The sequence below is a fragment of the Melospiza melodia genome, chromosome 3 (assembly GCF_035770615.1).
Source record: "Melospiza melodia melodia isolate bMelMel2 chromosome 3, bMelMel2.pri, whole genome shotgun sequence".
Lineage (NCBI taxonomy): Eukaryota > Metazoa > Chordata > Aves > Passeriformes > Passerellidae > Melospiza > Melospiza melodia.
Genome location: NC_086196.1, coordinates 45,145,593 through 45,165,390, shown reverse-complemented (window position 1 = coordinate 45,165,390; position 19,798 = coordinate 45,145,593). Strand labels below are relative to the sequence as shown.

General features: G+C 42.7%; 1 protein-coding gene across 3 annotated transcripts in view; it reads right to left on the bottom strand.

Annotated features, from left to right (window-relative positions):
- Positions 1-1,313: 1,313 nt before the first annotated feature.
- The window catches only part of GREM2 (gremlin 2, DAN family BMP antagonist), a 40,914-nt gene continuing 22,429 nt past the window's right edge, over positions 1,314-19,798 (bottom strand). The window contains exons 1-2 of one of the 3 annotated variants that reach the window (XM_063151569.1): positions 7,115-7,208; positions 1,314-4,190 (exon numbers count right to left, since the gene is read on the bottom strand). In XM_063151569.1, the coding sequence (XP_063007639.1) occupies positions 3,683-4,190; positions 7,115-7,116 (510 nt within the window). In that variant the 5' untranslated portion in view covers positions 7,117-7,208 and the 3' untranslated portion in view covers positions 1,314-3,682. Of the gene's footprint in view, positions 4,191-6,252; positions 6,377-7,114; positions 7,209-19,798 lie in introns of those variants that run through there. The other 2 variants (XM_063151568.1, XM_063151570.1) reach the window with 2 other exon arrangements.

Below are 19,798 nucleotides of genomic sequence, written 5' to 3'. Positions count from 1 at the left end.
CATTTATTCCCAGCTGCTGGTCAAATTTACCATCTTAAAAACTTCACTTGCCACCCACCCCAAACTGGGGCGCTGCCAACATGGCAGCTCAATTGTGGTTGAGCTTAACATGCACTGTCTTCCTGCCTTTCCCTGTCCTGTAGCACCTGTCCACTTTAAGAAGTAACTGCATCTGTCTGACCTACAGCTTTTCCATCTGCTCAGAGAGATTCGCCTTGTTCTTGGGTTGCTTTCACGCGTGGGAGATTTTTGGATCACAGAGCATGCCTCTGGTACAATGATGGTTCAACAGCTGGGCAGCAACAGACAGAGAACTGGAGCTGGAGTCTGGGCTGTGCCTCAAGCAGCAGAGGTTCAGGTGGGTGCTGGGCCGTCCATGGCCTGCAAAGCAGGAGACTGGCCAAGAGATGGTGGGAATGAGAGAGGGGCATTCGAGGAGGTGACGGCTGAGCTCCCTTTGAGCCAAGGGACAGAGGTGCTTGGGAGGTCTGAGCAGGGAGCCTGCCCCCCATCTAGGAAGCTAAGGCAAAGCAAAACACTTATTCTCTAAAGCAACAGCTACTAAAAAAAAGTCTCCAAACACTGAACTGTGAGAAGATTTGGGCAAGAGACAGGGAAGGGAAGGCAGCAAAGGGCTCCTACAAGCACAGTGCCATAAAGGAACGAGCCCTCCCTTGCTAGCTGTGGTCTAGGTTCTGCTTCTTTCAAGACCCATCACAGGCATCTCTTCTGGTCACACGGAGGCTCGTCAATCAATGTGACAGCTCCCTTCCTACACAGAAATTTTCCCTTAAGAAACTGAATTATCTCTGGACTGGTAGGGGAAAAACACCACAAGCCCCAAAATAGTACCCCATGTTTGTACTGCCGTATGTTGAACTTATTCAAGAGCTGACATCAACAACTCAAACTCACCTGTATCTCAGGATATAACTTTTTTTTTTCCCTTATGAGTACTTCAGTGCCTGTTACATAAGGATCTGTATATATTTTAAACAAAATTATTTAGGTCAGTTACTCCTCTTATGGCAAATGATGGCAGTGTTTCAGCCAGTGCTGGAGCTTTGTTCGTCAGTTTACCAAAAAACCCAGAATAAGTGCATGCAAAATCAACTCCAGAATCTAAGAATAATGCATTTTATTTTTCCCTCTTGCCTTCCAGGTACTTCTGAGGGGAGTGGGAAACAAGAGGAGAAGTAGTTAGGTTCTCCCAACCTGTCAGGGTGAGCCATCATTCACCTATATTTGGGAGGGTGAAAAGGAAGCTGGTTAGAGAGCAGTTCGACACAAACTGTTGAAGCAAAACACCTGGATGCCATATAACCCTAGAGTAGCTTTATTATTTAATCTATAATTTAATAGTTGACCTATAAAATAATTACATTATACTTAAAGCATTTCTTCATTTTTTGTTTTCATTTATAAAACAAGAATTAAATACAGTTTTAACCATTACAAGCTCAACTCAGTTTTTTACATAAACACAGCTCCTAGAAGGAGCTTTAAGCTGCAGCATATTCATATTGCAAACTGGTGAAAAACCCAGGCAGGGCATAGCTTAAAGGTAAAGATTCTTGCACATTTTTCTTAAGTGAATTTACTAGGGTGCTTTTCTCGCTCTGGTCCAAAGTGTCTGACTTTCAGTTGATTCCTTTCAGGTGAAGACTGAGATCCCCAGAGTCTTAGTAGACTATATTGCCACCTTCCCCATCTGCACCCCACCCACACCCACACTCTCAAGACTGACCGAGTCTGAATTGTGCCCATCCTGGGGCTGGTGCGATGCCACAGGGCAGCAGCAGCAGCCCCTAAAGCCTAAAGCATTCCCTGCACCAGGAGTCTCCCTGTGCACTTGCGACACGTTGGAAGGTCAGAGCAGAAAAGCGACGTCTGTTCGTGTAACAGGGCTGCCAGAGCCGAGCAAGCTCCCCCTGGCCACGGCAGCCCCTGTAAACCGCTTGGGGCTCCTGTGGAGATCAGTCCTCAAAGCCTCTTAGGGAGGCCTGTGTCACATAACGGGGAGCTGTGGCTCTGAAGCCCCGGCTGGCTGGTGACAGTGCTGAACGCGTTAACCCCTTGAAGTGGCTGCGTGCACAGAGGCTGCTGGGGAGGGCTCGGCAGCGGGCTGCAGATGCTGAGCGGTGTGACAGGCACAGGGAGTCGGCGTGTCGTCTTTAATTTGTAAGCTTCAGACAACTGCGTGTGCACTGGCTTTGGTTTGGGGGAAGGGGCTGATTTGAGACAGGATTTTAATGTAGCTGGGACTAATACAAGTCAGAACTGTAACAAATGGGATATACAGGACAAATGTTAAACTCCATCAACTGAATAACAACATAGTATGATTTAACATGAACTGCAAGTGTTCACCAACACTTATTGTGCAGGTCTCAAAAACTGAGTGGACCACCAATAGTGTAGCAATTACAACTTACTCTCTCCCTGCTCCCACAGCTGTGACCCATTCCACCAGCACTGATTGAGGCATTTGTCCTTTAACACTAACACATTAGCATGGTTTCCAATCATGGGAGAGACACCACTCCCAAAACTTGATGACACCTATGTAGCTTTTGTATTCAGTCCAGCAATGACCAAACTTTGTCCTTTGTGTGACAGTGCTTTTATACCTCTGGGGACACATCATTCCCTTAAACATTCTCTCCATCTACCCTTATACCTCCCGTGGTTTGAGCAGGCATAAATGTAAGGTAATAAATGGATGCTGTCCTTTTTGGAGTAAGAAATGCACACACACATATCTAACATACAAAAACCTACCAAAAGCATAGTAAAACCATGTCCATTTTAAGCCAGGCAGCCAACCTAGCAACCGAGTCTCTTAACATATTTTAATTGCTGGCATACTCTGCCACAAGAAAAATATACATGGCTAGGTCTGTAATACTTTAAACAGCTGTTTACTATAGCTAGGTTACAAAATAAACACTGCTGCCGAGGCCATGTGTTCAATATACTCTAACCACAACAGCATCAGAACCCACCCTCAGTCTGCTCTGTGGTCACCGTGGCTGACCCAGCGCCTCACCCTCTTCCCCTTGCTTCTGATCTGCCGCTCAGACAACAAGCCCAGAATCATTTGTCATTGCACAATTGGAGCTGTCTTAAGGAGAGGAGCCTCATCGGAAAGTCTCACTTGCTTTTCACACATTACTCCTCATTACTCTCCCTCATCTGTGTCCCTCAGTCCTGGGCAGCACCCCAGCACTTCCAAGTGAGAGAAGCAAGCTCCAGACCAAAGTACGGGGAAGGCGTTCTCAGCTTGTGGAGGGAACTGGAGTGTAGGGCAGAGGGCTTTACTCCACACAGTGGAAACATTTAATGCTGGATTCAGCCAACTGGTCACTTAGATGATGAGTCCCAACTTCTGTGAGCCTGCTCCACTCCAGAAGATTCAACTGCCAGATGATATTTAAAATACAATGAAACTTTATGGTGAAGTGCCTAACACAGCTGGTTATAAAGCGTTATTCCAGTAGGCAAGTGACAAGGAGCCTTTCCTTGCTGGAGAGATGCCTCCTGAAAGAAAACAAAACACCAAAAAAAAAAAAAAAGGAAAACAAGTAACAAACCAACGAAATGGACAGTCCGCTCAGTGGGAGGGGAGAGGCAGCAGTAAAGCTGATGGAGACAATGCCAAGCAGCAGCTACGTGCCAGTTCTCACAGTTTGCCTGAGCTGTTCAGATTCACAGACATGCACCGGCACTGCTTGACCTTCTGAATTTTCTTGAGTCGGAACGGTGGGTCCAGCTCGGGGCACTCCAGCTGCACGGTCGAAGAGGTGACCTTGTGTGGCTTGCAGAAGGCGCAGGACTGGAAGGACTCCTCCTCCTTCTTCACGTGCCGCGGGATGTAGAAGGAGTTGCACTGCCCGTAGCAGAAGCGGTTGATGATGGTGCGGCTGATGCAGCCCTCCTCGCTGACCGTCTGCCGCAGCGGCTGCGTCTTGCACCAGTCGCTCTTGAGGTACTTCCTCTCGGTGACCACCAGAGCCTCCTGGCTGGAGGCCAGCACCTCCTTGTTCAGCTGCTGCCTCCGCTCCGAGTGGTTGCTGCTGCTGCCTTTGTACGGGGAGGGAATGGCACCTGCGGGGCGGCTCTTCTTGGCCTCCGACACTCGGACCAGTGCTGCCATCAGAAGAACGGACAGGGCAAATTTCCAAACCATCCTGCAAAGGCAGCACAAGGCACTGTTAGGAGAAACATATTTTCAAACCACAGAAATGGAATGGAGTTGGTACTTCACGCATGCTTTTAGAAGTGGAGATCTTATCGACTTTATAATCCCATCACTTTTCCTGGATTAGCTCTATTCTAGGGTGATTACTTATCAGGAAGAGGCCAGGCCCTTTGGAAAGTCACGCTGCTCCCCCTCACCCCTCCCCAAACTTTCCAACTACTTGTTTTCTCTCCACAGGGACTTTGATGCTTTGGTGGTTGAAGTGGTGGTTTTACAAAAGCTTCAGCCAGAAATGTTTCCTCCTTCTCTGTGAAATCCTGGGCCAAACAGCTGGGCAAACTCCTGGCTAGCAAAGGCTCTAGAAACTCTTGCCAAGATGGTGAGAGTTGATTTGGGATGGCAGGGGAGAGGGGAAGTGAATACCAGGTTACACAAAGTGCACACCCATGTCTCTTTAGCCCCCGAGTCCCAGCCCAGCCTCATTCTCCACAGAAGTAGCAGGGGGTGTCCAAAAAATTAGTTTTATTATTTTAAATTGCTTCTTAAATTTCTTAGGGCTCTTATGGCACTTACAGGCTTGTATTTGTTGTCTCTGTATGAGGCCAAAACCTTGATGGATTTATTTTTGCAGTAAGAGGAAATGCTTAAACACAACTTAGAGAACTTCACAAATGCAAGGCCTCTTGGGAAAATGGTTTAAGAAGGTTTGTAAACATGAGAGGATTCAATATTTATTTTAGATTTTAAGGAATAGGTTACAGCATAAGCTTGTTGCTAAGTTAAAATAGTCAGCCAGATGGCAAAAATATTTTTTCTATGGTTGTCTATTAGGTATTCTTGTTCTGTGGAGCATCTCTTGCCAGCTCTTGTCCAATTCATTTTAGTAATGAGTCTCAATGTGCTTCCAAAACATCAGACTAGGTGTACTAAATTTCCTTATAAAGTCTCACTAGTGAACTGCTCATTTGGCAGTTCATTTCATACCAGTCTCCCTGGGAAAAGAGAACAGAGGGGCTCTTCAGTGCCAGAAGTGGGTGCACAGAAGCTTCCCATCCAAATCTTTCTTTATTCTGACTGAATATTTTTATAGTGTACAGAAGATAGACTTACCCCTCTCCTCACAGTAAAGCTTCAATCCCTTCCAATGATTTTAATCATTGGAATGATTTTATTTTTTTTTTTCCTTTAGAGAGATACCTAGGCAAAAAACTACCATCACACCGGTAATTAGTGTGTCTAATGTCTAATGTTCAGGATGTTGCACAGGTCATCTGGAAAACATGCCACTTTCCAAACAATGACACCAAAAGATCAAAAAAAGTGTTTGTAGTAAAGGTGCAAAAGAAGACAAGAATAACAGTAACAAATGCTTCTCACCTAATAAAGCAGACCTAACATGTTTAACTTCTGTGGAGATAAAGAAAAGGAACTACTCTAGCAGATAGATAACATTGCTTAAGGTTATTTTCTAAGTCTACAAGATCTCAATGTCAGACCTGGGCTAAGTTTCTAAGGGGAGAAGCCTGAAGTGCTGAAGGAAACAAAAGTGCCAATCGTATAGTTGTAAACAGAGGATGTTCTGATGCAGAGTTAAATATCACCCAAGTGTATGCCTGAAAGAGAGCCACCTTTAAATGGAAATCAGTGCTTCTAAACCACAAAAAAGTTCATTTATCTGCAACCATGCCATCTCCCCACTGAACACCCAGTGTAGCCATGGGTACTTTAAATCAGTGGCCTATTTTCACACTGCTTAGCATTCAGCATGCAAGTCCAGAAGTTTTGTCCAAGGTCTTTAAACGAAGCAAGACTAGACTTGGCTTTACAGGCAGGTATTGTCGCCAAGTCCACTGGATGTCAACCCACACAGCCAGGCCAAAACCTAATCAGGTAATTAGTTTCAGTTGAATATAGTGTTCCATGCTTCCTTTCAAACTGTTCTCATGTTATTCTGCACTGATGGCTGCATTTCAGTAGTAGATAAAACAACTGATTCCCAGTGCTTTGTGTTTTATACAGAAAGGGGAGGAAAAGAAACCAGATTTACAAACCTTTGTCTTCTAGAAAAAGACAGAGGTGAGCTCTCCACAAGATGCCTTATGCCACATTTCTCAGGCATACTCTTCTACTCTTTTGATACACAAATACTGCCCCTCCAGTCTCATTTTTCTGATCCTGGCACAGAAGAGGACAGCAAAGGTCAGAAGGAGAGACACACCCTTTCCCCCACCCCCTCCTCTTTTCTTGGGATGATCTTTAAGGGTTTTTCCAACTTTCACGGCTCTACAATTCTATGAAACCCTGTGTTACCACGCCTGCCCTTTCTTTTCATAAAATGAAACTTGAAAGGACATGTTTCCTTTTTGTCCCAAGAGTGGTGGTCAAGCAGAAATCCTATGTAGGAATTCAGGAAAGCTGACAGAGAACTAACAACAAAGTCTACAATATAGAGAAATACTATAGCAGTATTCTAATTGCTTAAATGGTTTTATGTAGGCATGGAGAGTCACTCAATAGAGTAAATAGGATTTATTCAGTAAGTCTGTGTTTATAACTAATAAAGCATTATTAATCAAAGCCACTATTGTACAGTTATAAACCAAACACTGCAATATGAGCAAGTACTTCTACAGACAGGTAGGAACACACCACCTATTTCTCATTGATCCTTATCAAACTTGAATTTAAAATATTTACATAACGGAGTAATGATCTATTCTACGCCAGCAGGTCAAATGTGCATTCTGTCAGATCGTGGAATTTCTAATCACAGCGTTACCCCTTACTAGCCTGCAAATCACCCCTTTCTAAGCCCTGGCATACAAATCCCCTATTCAAGCAAGTAAGGGTGCAAACAAGGTCACACGGTGCCAGGAACTTGCCAAGGACTACACATATATTTTCAGCACTCACATGCAAAGAGAAGAGAAACTTCAGGACTCCCAGAGAAAGAGAACATTTTGGCAAACTGAATTTGAGCCCAAAGCAGGACGGTGAATGCTGTCTGTCTGCAGACAGAGCGAGATGAGAAGAAACACAAAATGTATTGGAGAAGAATCTGGCTTTTGGCAAGGACAGGGCTGCTCTGCCCTACTTAGATGGAACAGAATGAAACAGCATGTGGCTGAGACCATGCAAGTGAGAACTGCCTCAAGAGACCAACGCCCCTACAATGTGCACCAGCGCCAGCCTGGGCCCCCCCATTCCTGCTGCACTGGGGGTCCCCATAGCAGACCTAGTGGCAGGTCCCTTGTGACAGTTTTCAACTTCTTCAAGCATTGTTGCCAGGTGCTGCCAGTCCCCCCCACACCTTTTTTCCAGCTGAGTATTACTTAACCTTAGACAAGACACCCAACAAGGCTTGGCTGCATTTATATATCACGTGGCAAGTTTTTTCTCCCTGAGATAAGGAAATCAGCATCAAGTATGAGTTCATAAACTCATCAAACCCAACATGCTGGAGCTGGGCTGTCAGGCTCAGAAGTGTAAAAAATCCTAGGCGTGGAAGCAAGACTGTCAAAACCCAGCTCTGTCATTCAGAGGTCACGTCACTGCTGGAAGGGGAAGACCCAGCATCACTGTGTCTGCCCCTAGCTTTATTTCTTATTTGCACCCAGTTACTGTGTCCTAAAGTACCTACCAATCCAGGCTCCCTTTCCCATACCGATCTCCTGGCCCTATAACTCACGCATTCTTGAAAGTAATCCAGCTCCAGAGCAGGACAGGCAGTAATGTAACCCCCAAAATTGCTTACAGTTTTGTGCTTAAGAAAGTTCTCTCTGCATTGGAGCAATGGATTTGCTTTCAGAATTCAAGGTCATAGTTTTCAGAGAAGTCTCCCTGAGAAGAAGTGGGTGCTATGGTCTGAAAGGCAGGGCAGGAGGTAACACCCATGCCCATCTGTGCTGAGTGGCTGCTCTGATGTTTCATCCAGTTTTCAAAGTCACAGCCAGTTTCTCAGCTCACTATGAAGATTCTTACTGGGAATTACTGTTTTGAAGATCAGCCTACTTCAAGGTTGCAAGTGGACAGAAAGAAAGAGGGATGTAACTGAAAGATCATTGTGATATTTTGTGTTAGCTGCTCAGAAATCAGGAGGTGTGAGACCCACTGCTTCCTTTAGCACCTACTTTGTAGCACAGACAAAGCACTCAGCATTATCAGCATTCCTGGAAGCATCCAACTCTGATATAGGTATCATACAATCATCTCTTCACCAGACCTTTGTGGAGGGAATTCAGAAATAAAAGTTGTAGGCAATTTAAAACAAAACAAAACACAACAACAACCAAAAAACCCCACCAACCAAAACAAAACCAACCCACAACCAAAAAATCCAAACTTGCAAAATCTGTCTTACCATGGAATTTGAGACTCTGTGTATTCCGCTAAATCAGAGTTTGGATTCATGAAGAAGATTTAGTACTATAAACCTATCATACACCCATCAGAAGTACAGTCTCAAGTACTGTAAGAGCCAGTGGCTGGGAAGTAGATAAAAAAATTCAGAGATTTTTTTCTGCTTTTTGAAAAAATTCTATTTAATTAAGAGCAGAAGAGCTTCCCTTGGACAAATATTTCTCTGTGACTACCAGCAAAAGGCAGGCATTACAGACTAGATTAAATCAGGTCCCATTAGGTAGTACAATACACAGACGGCCACATTTGACCACCCGTATCACCTGCTTCCAGTTTCCACCCTGTAAACTTCAGAGACATGAGAGCTCTCCTTAGAGATCACTTGAGCATGGCTAAATGCAGGAAGCCCTGTTCCAAAAAAGTTTTTTCTAGGGCCCTTTTACTTTCCTATTAGACCTAGTCAGAAAAAGAATCTGTATAAACCAGTCATATGTATAATAATATAAGAACACAATGTACATGGTTAGTTTTCACATTTAAGATGGGACACAAGAAGTGTTCCTTGAAGACAAGCCAGGCAATAGCTTTTCAAAGAACTAAAACTTGGCTTTAGCAACAGATGTGGATAGCCAGGAAATATCTAATTCTCTACCAGGAAGCCAAAAATGCTATTTATTTAATTTATTAATAGTTAGGCATGATTCTAATGGTACAATGTTCTCATAAAGACTTCAATAAAGACTAATCAGGCATCTTTGTGCAAAGGAGGTATTTGGTGCTAACTTTTCTCTTTTAACTATCCTTTGGAAACTATTTCTCCCATGTCACAAGAGCATTAGCAATAACTGAATACTGTACTGTATCTCCTGTTGCAGAGACATGGGTGTCTTATTAAATCATTCCATCATTAATAGATTCCCATTACTAAATTGCCAAGAGTGAGGCCAGCTACAACAACAAAACATGCAGGAGGCTGGGCAGACCAAACTTTTAAAAGTGTAGAAACCACAATACTGCAACTAGGATTCAGTTATTCAGATCTGCATTGTAGCAGTAGTTACCATGTCCAGGGAGTACAACACATCACTTTTCAAAACCACTGCACTAAATAAAAAAGGCAGTAATTATTTAAACACAAATATCTTACTACAATTTACAGGCAGAAATGTTTCCATTCTTGTCCTCTAAGAACCTTCTACAGTGATTTGAAAGAAAGCTATTTTGTTGCATCACAGCCCTAACAGAGGACGGCTGGGGGGAAAACATTTCTTTCAGACTTAATAAATTTCAAGTACCCTCACTTGAATGGAGACCCTTCCTCCTCTCCATCCTCCTCTCTCCCTTCCACAAAGGAGATCCACACTCTTCTCTTGCACCAACACCTCTCCCCCAGAGAGCCAAGACTGCCTACAGGGCACACCACAAAGCTTTGAAGGAGCCAGGCAAGGTTCTCCTGCAGGCTGGACGTCTCAGGAGTCACACTCTACTGTGCAAGCTCTTGCTTTGTTTTTCGAAAGGGGGAGATGAAGTTAGCTTTCAACAATGCCAGCCTGCATTCTTCAGGACAGCATTTCCCCAGTAATGCCAGAACTTAGAAGTTCTCCTTATCAAGGTAGCTCCTGCAAACAATGAACCTAAAGTATTGAAAAATAAAGTAAATCATCAACAAAATGGAAGTGTGTAAAAGACACTGGTGGAGACAGTCTACGCTAGTTGAAAGGATGCTCCACTGTACTAATTCAGCTCTCACTGAATAGATTTTCTACTACCAAGACCTTTACCTTGAATTTTCCCTGAAAAGACAGGGAGTTTAAAAGAATTTTTGATCCATGCACAAAAATACAAGAGGAACCAATTATTCAGCCAATTATTCAGCAATATGTTATGTATTATAACATATTATATACATGTTATATATAACATGTATATATACAGAAGAAATAATGAAGAAAACTGGAAAGTAAACCAACCTTGAAACTAAAACTAACCAGTTTGAATGTTGGATTTTTCCTTCTCATCTTGTCCTCTCTCTTTCTTATCTGCCTTTACTGCCAGCAGAAATTCATGTTTTATTCTTCCCTTCCAGAACTTAACAGAAGCTCATTCAAACCTTGTTTAAATGTATCTGGTCATTTCATCAGTGTTACAGGATCACACTACTCCAGCAGTTCTTCTTTGCACTCTCATCCTGCCACAAAGTATATTGACCTAAATATTGTATAAAATATTGTTTCACTGATTTATAGTATTCACCTCTTCATAGGCTGAATTCTTCTTATCTTGCATAGCATTTAAACCTGTGATTTTTTTGTTTTTTGGTTTTTGGGTTGGTTTTTTTTTTTGTTTTTTTTTGGGTTTTTTTGTTTCTTTTTTTTTTAAGGAGTATTAGTGCTGGAGGAATAGAAAGAAGTTTCTCTTTTTTTAAACCAGGACCAGAAGTTTGTGAGGAGGGTCACTGAAGAACCTGGTTGCAAACTGTAGCTCCAGAAGACCAGAGAGAGGGGAAGGAAAGTATTGATGAAGACAGCCCTGGTATTTTGACATACTTTTATGATTAAGGAGATGGAAATAGGGTTAGGCCACTTGGAATGAATACAGAGAGGTTGTCAGGGAAGTAGAAATGAGACAAGGAAGGTTGAGGCCATCTGGAATTAAATCTGGCCAAGTAAGTCAATGAGAACAGGAAGGGCTTCTTCAAACGTAACTATAGCAAAAGGAAAACCAAGGACGATGTGGATGCATTACTAAATGGAGTGGGGATGCTGATAACAGAGTGACTGAACATCTTTGCACTGGTCTCATAGGACATCTCTTAGGCATCTCTGACCCAGGAGACAAGCATAAAGGACTGGTGGAAGGAAGGAGGATTGGGTTAGAGAGCACCTAAGCAAATTTGACATCCACAAGTCCATGGGCCCTGACGGGGCCCTGCGTCCATGAGTGCTGAAAGAAGTGGTGGACACCATAGCAAGGCTGCTCACAATCATCTTTGAAAGGGTATGGCAGTCAGGAGAGGTGCCTGAGAACTGGAAGAAAACAAATGTCACACCAGTCTTCAAAAACTGCAAGAAGGAGAACCCAAGGAGCCCCTGGCCAGTCAGCCTCACCTCAACCCGGAGAAAAGTCAGCCTCACCTCAACCCGGAGCACCTCATTCAGGAGTCTATCTCTAGCCACAGGAATGGTGATCAGGAGACGTCAGCATGGATTCATAAATAAAAAATCATGCTTGACCAACCTGATTGCCTTCTGCCATGAAATGATAACCTGTATAGATGAGGGGAGAGCAGTGGATGTTGTCTACCACAACTTTAGTGAGGCTTTCAACCCCATCCCTCACAACATCCTCATGGGCACAGTCAGGAAGTGCAGGCTGGATGAGCAGACAGTGAGGTGCATTCAGAACTGTCTGAATGGCAGATCCCAGAGGGTTGTACCCAGTGGCACATGGTTGTGTTGTCACTTGTGGTGTTGCCCAAGGTCCAGCACTGGGCCCAGTGTTGTTCACCTTGTCCATCAATGCCTCAGGTGAAGGGGCAGGTGCCTCCTCAGCAGGTTCACTGACCACACAAAGCTGGGAGGAGGGGGCAGTACCCCAGAGGGCTGTGCAGTCCTTTGGAAGGAGCTGGGCAGGGAAGGGAGCTGGGCAGAGAAGAACTGACTGAAATTTGTCAAAGGCACGAGCAGGGTCCTGCACCTGGGGAGGAAAAGCCCCTGCACCATCACAGGCTGGGGGCTGAGCTGCTGGAAAGCAGCTCTGAGGAGAAGGACCTGGGAGTCCTGGTGGACAGCAAGCTGTCCAAGAGCCAGCAGTGTGTCCTCATGGCCAAGAAGGCCAAAGGTGTCCTGGGATGGATTAGGAAGAGCATTGCCAGCAGGTCGAGGGAGGTGATCCTGCCCCTCTACTCAACCCTGGTTAGGCACATCTGGAATGCTGGGTCCAGTTCTGGGATCCTCAGTACAAGAGAGACATGGAGCTCCTGGAGCAGGCCAGTGGAGGGATACAGGGATGATGAGGGTGAGAACATCTCTCTTATGAGGAAAGACTGAGGGAGCTGGGCCTGTTCAGCCTCAAGAAGTGATGACTGAGAAGGGACCTCATCAATGCCTAAAAGAGTCTGAAGGGAGGGTGCCAAGAGGATGAAGCCAGGCTCCTCAGTGGTGCCAAGCAATAACACAAGAGGCAACAGGCAGAAACTGATGCATGGGAAGTATCATCTGAATATGAGGAAGAACTTCTTGAATGTGTGGATGAGGGTGCAGTGGAACAGATTGCCCAGAGAGGTGCTGGATTATCCCTGACTAGAGACATTCAAGAATTGTTTGGATGCAGTTCTGTGCAATGTGCTCTAGGATGACCCTGTCTGAGCAGGAAGGTTGGACCAGATGCCCCACTGTGGTTCCTTCTAACCTTACTTGTCCTCTGTGATTATGTCCATGATAAATACCAGTGCTTCCCAAAAAAACACACACACATATAATAGATGCAATTACTAAGGCCCCAACTGGAAAAAAATAGCGTAGGAAACAATGCTGCAAGATTTGTTGGTCTGGGTTTTTTTAAGGCTAAATGTTAGCCAGGTAATATAGTGAATAAAGGTACTATCAGCTTCATATGATGCTGTATTTATCAGTAGCAAAGATTTTGATTCAACAATTGTGTCAGCATTTATCATTTTAAAACAGGAAAAGTGAAATAAAGAGAAGGAACGAAAGCTGCAAGAAATGTAAAAGCAAAGTCATCCTACAGTACTTGTGGTAATATAGAAAGGCCTTTTTTAGGGGATTAGGAACACGCATAACTCTGAATACTAGCAGGTAACTGGAAAAAGGGGGGGTTTTTTGTATCATTATGATTAAAAGCCCTAAATTTTGTTGCTATTTCAGCTTCAGGAACTTGTGGTTTTAGAACCAACCACAGACAAATGTCTGCCTGGTGAGCACATGTGAATTGTCCCAAGCAGAGTGAGATGTCCTACGCAGAAGTGTCTGGGTAGTCATCAGTACTGGCAGCATATGCAACACTGGGGGAAAAAAGGGGCAGTGGGAGGAGGGAAAAACCCACAAAATAAAACCAGATTTCTGCTAGCTGTCCATGAGGCTGATTCTCTTCCTCACAACCTGGTTTTGAAGAATGCTACAGTCAGGGGGTGGAAGGAATGGATACAAGGAGAAGATCTTTTTTGGAAAGGACTGATATTTCTCCTATGAATTTAAAAAATGTCTCCCCTCAAGAGCAAACTAAGTTGAAAAGATACTTGGTCTCCTTCTCAGTGTTTCTGAGCTTTACAGCACAAGATAAAGAGCCCCAAAGAGGCAAGTCAGTTCTGTAAAACTGAAAAACAGCAAGTAAAAGCAGCCTACATTTAACTTTATTCTTCTGTGTTGAAGGCAGCTGTTACACTCCCATTTGGCTGCATTTCATTCAGGAGAAAACAGCAGACTTCTGCCCTTGGGAAACTAAAAACTAAATATGAAGGGAAGCGGTGACTTGAGCAAATGTCTTCATTTGTGACCATCCCTCAGCCTGTTGGAATGGAGGACAGTCAACACAAGAATGGGGAAAGTTCAGCATTTAAATACAATAGCTCATTTCGTTGCTTCCTCACTGGAGAATCGATGCTACAAAAGACTATTTTGCAATGAACAGTCTCAATTATATTTTTGTTGTTTGCATTACAACAGAACATAGAAATCTCATCCAAGACCAATGCCTGACTAAACAACACAAATTCAAATGTTTGTAGACTGACTTGGTGACCAACATATGGCGGGACCAGAACTGAGCTCAGAGGGGAAGTGATTTACTGGAGGTCAGAAATTAACTGAGAATGGACTGTATCCAACATCTTTCAATTGCACTGCATGGCACCAATACTCTTCTTTTTGCAAACAAACAGAGATTTGTTACCCTTAGGCAAGCTTTTCTTTAAAAACATCATACTCTTGTAAATGAAAATCGTTTTGTATGAAAATTTCCAATATAGTTTCCCTGAGTTATGATAGAACAGGGATGGAGTTAGGAGCTTCACTTCTTCATATTTTCAAACAACACACTACTTTTAGAATGCACAGCTCATTTTCTAGCCTCAATAAGGGAGATGACCATTACTCTTCAATATATGTTCCTTACTGTACTTGCACTATTCTAAAAAGAGAGCATTTGAACAAGGTCTGTTCTAGGAGAAAACTGAGGTCTCTAAAGCATCATAAATGTGCTCAAAAGAAGTGCTTGCTTCTCTTAATGATCAGGAAAATGCAAGTACTTCTAAAAATCAACAGGTGGCATGCAATCTTTTATAAAAGAAACACTAGATTAACCAGCAGAGAAGTAACATTTAAAATTTCCAGATCTGGTAGATTCAGATAGTTTTATTCTTTCAGGCTCTCTGTCAAGATGCTATCCTCAGTTATCACATTATGACTCTGGTCCTGTTCCTGTTTGAAAAATCTAAAATGTTATTGATGGTCTAGTCTTTATATTATGAATTTTTGTAAGCCAGTATCCTATTTATAGAGCTGAAACACAGATGGTTCAAATAAGAATTGGTCCTATCCCAACATCCCACAGGCTAATCTTTCTATTAGGTAGTATGCAAATAACCATACGAACAAAATTTCAGCTATATATCCCACTACTTTCCAATCTGTCACTTGTAAGAACCATTCCAGCTGTATTTTCATATAGTTGTCTTAAAAATGGCATAGATTTATTGCTTGGAGCATTTTTCATTTACATTTATTTCTGATTAAATGGGCCTGACGAGGCATCAGTCCTCCTGACTAAAACTTGCAGCAGTTCTGGGGACAGACTGCAGAAGGTCTGTGCTAACGAGCAAATAAAACAAGTGCTGACCCCATGTAGCCTGCTAGCTCCAACCAGGTCTATGCCATGCAAACACATAACTACGAGCCTTCCCAGAGTTATTAGTGTCACAGAAAAGTACTTTTAACTCCTCAGTGAGGCTAAATCTAGGGAATCCTCTCATCCTATTTTGCCTTTCCTTCAGTTTATAAGCAACACATCTGCCAACTCCTCACAATTAATTTTTTTTTTCCTTCTGCCAAATTTAAAATGGGTTGGACAGCAAGGCAGGTTTGGAACTTCTACTGCATGGCACTAAGAGTGTTTTATCTCCTAGGGTACACAAAGAGGCATGAAAAATATTTCAGGGAAGGAGATGGGCAGAACAAGTCAGTGGTATCAGAATTTAGAGCAGGAGTGTGAGTAGTAAAGGGAACGTTTAGGGTTACTGTGGTGGACTGGCACACTGAACACATCCATAGAAAATCAGAGTTCGTGAGCTCTTATGTTCACATGTAACACAAGACACCTTGAAACGGCAGCAGGTCACCTCAAATCCATTTCATACATTCTTTAACACATTCTCTCACCCAGGCCCAACAGTGTAAAGCTTGTTTGCACTCTGTGTCGATGCATGCCAAGCAGGAACAAGTCACTGCTGCACAACACACACAGTATCATCCTTGGGTTCATCCTGTAATATTGTGTAACCCCTTCTGTTCACAAACTCAGCTGGAGAATTACCAGAGGTTTTCTTCTTCTTTCCCTAAGAGCACCAGCCCTCTGCTTGGCTTACTTTTGCAGTTACTTTTTGTGGGTTAACCAATGCCCCCTCACTATCCCTGTTTAATTAGTTTTGTTTCAAATGTTTAACTCAGCTGTGGGCTCTGCTCTGAAAGGAACCAGCTCACTCAGGGTGTCTACAAGAAAAACTTGATGTATGCAACTGAAACATCATTAGCACCTATAAGGGCTGAAAAGTGCAGAAACCACGTGCTCTGACAGAGATTTTTTCTGTGTTTTTGCAAGCCCATGAACAAACGTGACATTTGGAGTTGAAAACCTTTAGAGTTACACGGCTTCTTGCCTACCCTAGTCCATCCACCAGTTGATGCCTTGCTGCAAGTTCTTCAGTTTGCAAATATTTTCACCCTTGTTTTTAAGTTGTTTTCTACTACATAAAAAAAAATTTTTACTTCACGACGTGTCTATTGATATTTCCAAAGTGACAGTAACCTTTTTGACTGTCACAGTTGTCAAATGGACCAAAAAAAAATCACATTAGCTCAACAGCTGTCAAAAGAAAAAAATCTTTTGAGATGTTATGAAGTCAGGAATACAAATAAGATTTGAATTATATATGCACTGTCAACATGAAATGCTAAATACCTATACATTTCAATTAATTTTCCAGAAATATTAGAAAACATTTAGCACACAGAATAAAAGGGAAAACTGCCATTTACACACTGTTATTGGCATGTGTGTCACAACTAAAAGTAAATAGAAGACAAATTTTCAGTTAAATGCTGTAGGATGATTTGTAGGAAATTTAACATCCAAATACTGGAAATTTACTTCACTCCTCCCACTTCACACTGCTGGCAACACGTGGCTGTCCCACATCTATGTTCTCGTGGCTTTGATTCATGCTCAGATCAGTGATTCTCCCTCTGTCATTACACACGGAATGTAAATATTTGCTCTGTCTGTATTCTGGTTTACAGACCTGACCCACTACTGAATATGCAGGCTGTAATTCAATCACAGAAGGATCTGTTGCCATGTGTAAATTAGGATTTTATGTTTTATGACTTAGGCTTTGCAGAGCAGTCATCTTCCTACTCACCTCCCCCTCTCCTTGCCCATGACTGAATTATAGTTCTGTCACTAATTGAAGCCTAGTATTATTCTATTTCTCCTCTGCAGAGAGAAAGACCAGAGCTATCATTCTGAATACACAGCAAGCCACAGGAGCCTGAATGAGGTACTCTAATGACAGGTCCTCCTCCACAGCACATTTGCAGTCTTTCTGCTAATTAATTTGATTTCCTTTGTCTAGACTAACATAATACAGTAAGTTATGCTCATTTAAAGGGAGATCGTTGGCCTCTCAGTTCACTCCAAATGAGGAAGAAAGAAGAGTCAATAGACTGGAATCTGGGGGAGACTGACTGACTTCGTCCTTGACTACACCATTGCTTATGTTTTCACTTGACCAAGACTTTGTCTCCAGGAGAACCCGAGACAGCACTATCATCAGAGGAGAGACTATAATCAAAATCAGATATCGTCGGTATGTGCATGGCAAGGCAGTGGCAGCTACACAGAACGGTTCTGTCTATGATGGACTGCAGTCAGCAGCCTTCTTCCTGCAAATCACTTGGCATTTGCTGTTCACAGCTCCTGACATCCTCGGAAGGCTGAACAAACATGTAATTAAAAACACAAGCTGATTTCTTCAGACTCCCTTCACAGCACAAAAGGAGATTCATTAGTGTGCCACTGGACTAGTAAACCAGAGGCAAAGCTAGTGATGGAGTTAAAGAAGTAACTTCCTCACTATTTGGAAGGCAAGATCTACATCTGCCAGTTTTGACAATGATTGAACCTTAGGAGCAGGACAAAGTCTCAGAACTGAGCTGTCAGTCAAATACAGAACTTGGGAAATGGAATGCTGCATGATAAACAGACGATCAGACCTGGATTTGAAAGTTCAGTCTTCTGAGTCATCTGGGTAGATCCAGTTTTAAAGCCAGCATGAAAAGTGACAAGAAATCAGACATCATACAGGAGCCCTGTGGGGTGGAATGAGTTCAAAAGCTTTTTAATAACAGCAGGGAATATCTTCCCCTATGACAAAAGAAGAAGGGAGAATGCTGACAGGGGCAATCACCAACCACTTCTGCTCACACATCCACAGAAAAGTGCCAGAGCTCCCCTTCTGTAGAGAGTTTCAGGACCACTCCTATCTCTGTAACCTCAGTTGCACTTACAATTTTGCAGCATTGGAGAGGAATTGCAGTAACTTCATGACTTACTGGCAGAGAGGTTATTTTTTGGCTCATAGTAACTGGGCACCTTCTTTACTCAAACACAGGCAGAAGATAAACTGCACCTGGAGGCTCGTTATTAACTTATTCTGACCTTGGATTTTTTACAGTGTTTGGCCACAAGCCATTCAAACTGTGTCACCACAGTTAAGGTTTGAGTATTTTTCCATTATTGATGCTTTCAAGCTCAGCAGAAATAGACAATAAGTAAAAGAAAATCTGAAGATTCTTCTCTATGGCTCTTTCAGAAAGCTAATTTCAGAAAGGTCAGGAAAATATCTTGGAAAGAGTTAGCCAACATCTATCTATAAATTTCAGTGTGAGATTGCAAACTCCATTTCTCTTCCAGGTCTATTCAAGGACTCTTCCCCAGATCTACCCTAGGCAGCTCCTCCTTGAATCTAGACAAGAGAGAGGCAACACTTCTAATCTGGTAATCTTGGATGACCTCATGTTACTACACAGAAGGAAAAAGATACCAAGACCCCATTGCACTTCAATGCTTAATTGGATTGAGAGCAATGAATGGTCCAAGTGAAGTGACAAAGAGCTTCCCTTCTGACATGGCTACAATGTGAGATCCTAGCTAACAAGTTCATGTGTGACCAGTAAATGCAAAGCCGATTGGGAAGAGAGGGAATGAGTGATCAGGAAGGTTACCCATTCATGGTTTGCTTTAGTTTCTTTTCTGTTACTACGAAGTAGTCAGAGAACACAGGCATTACAGGTCACACCATTCTACTAATCCTAACCACTTAGTGCTGGTTCAAGCAATCACATATTTCACGCTGAAGCAGCAAGGGAGTTTGATCGGACGAAGGTTTTGTTCAATCAGATAAAAATGCTTGTAATGGCTCAGCAACCAGATGCCATCTGTGCCACCAGCTAAGTCTCACTGTGGCTGATTATAGCTAAATAAGGTTGTCCCAAAGAAAATGCTCTGATCCATAGATTTACTCTGGTTCCTAATGAGTGATCTCACACACACCTCACATAGATGATTTATGAGTGATTTAGACCAAAAATACAAAAATCATTATGTACACCTATGAACTAGACTTTTCTAATATTTTTTTCCTATGTCTTGGCTAAACAGTAGAATTTTTAAAGAAGTTATGCGTAATATGGGATTAAGAGGATAGGTATCTAAAATAAGGAACGAGGGAAAATATCTTCTGACACTATGAGAACCAGACATATTGAAAGTCTCATCCTGATACTGGAGCAAATACTAACATTGACCTAGGTCTCCACTTAAGATTAGCTAAATAATAAGATTCTGAATTGTCCCTTTTCTTTTTTCAAAAAGGAGGTGAAGTGAGCAAAAATTGATTTTAAGATACTATCAATGTAAAGTTACTAAATCCTCAAAAGTCAAGAC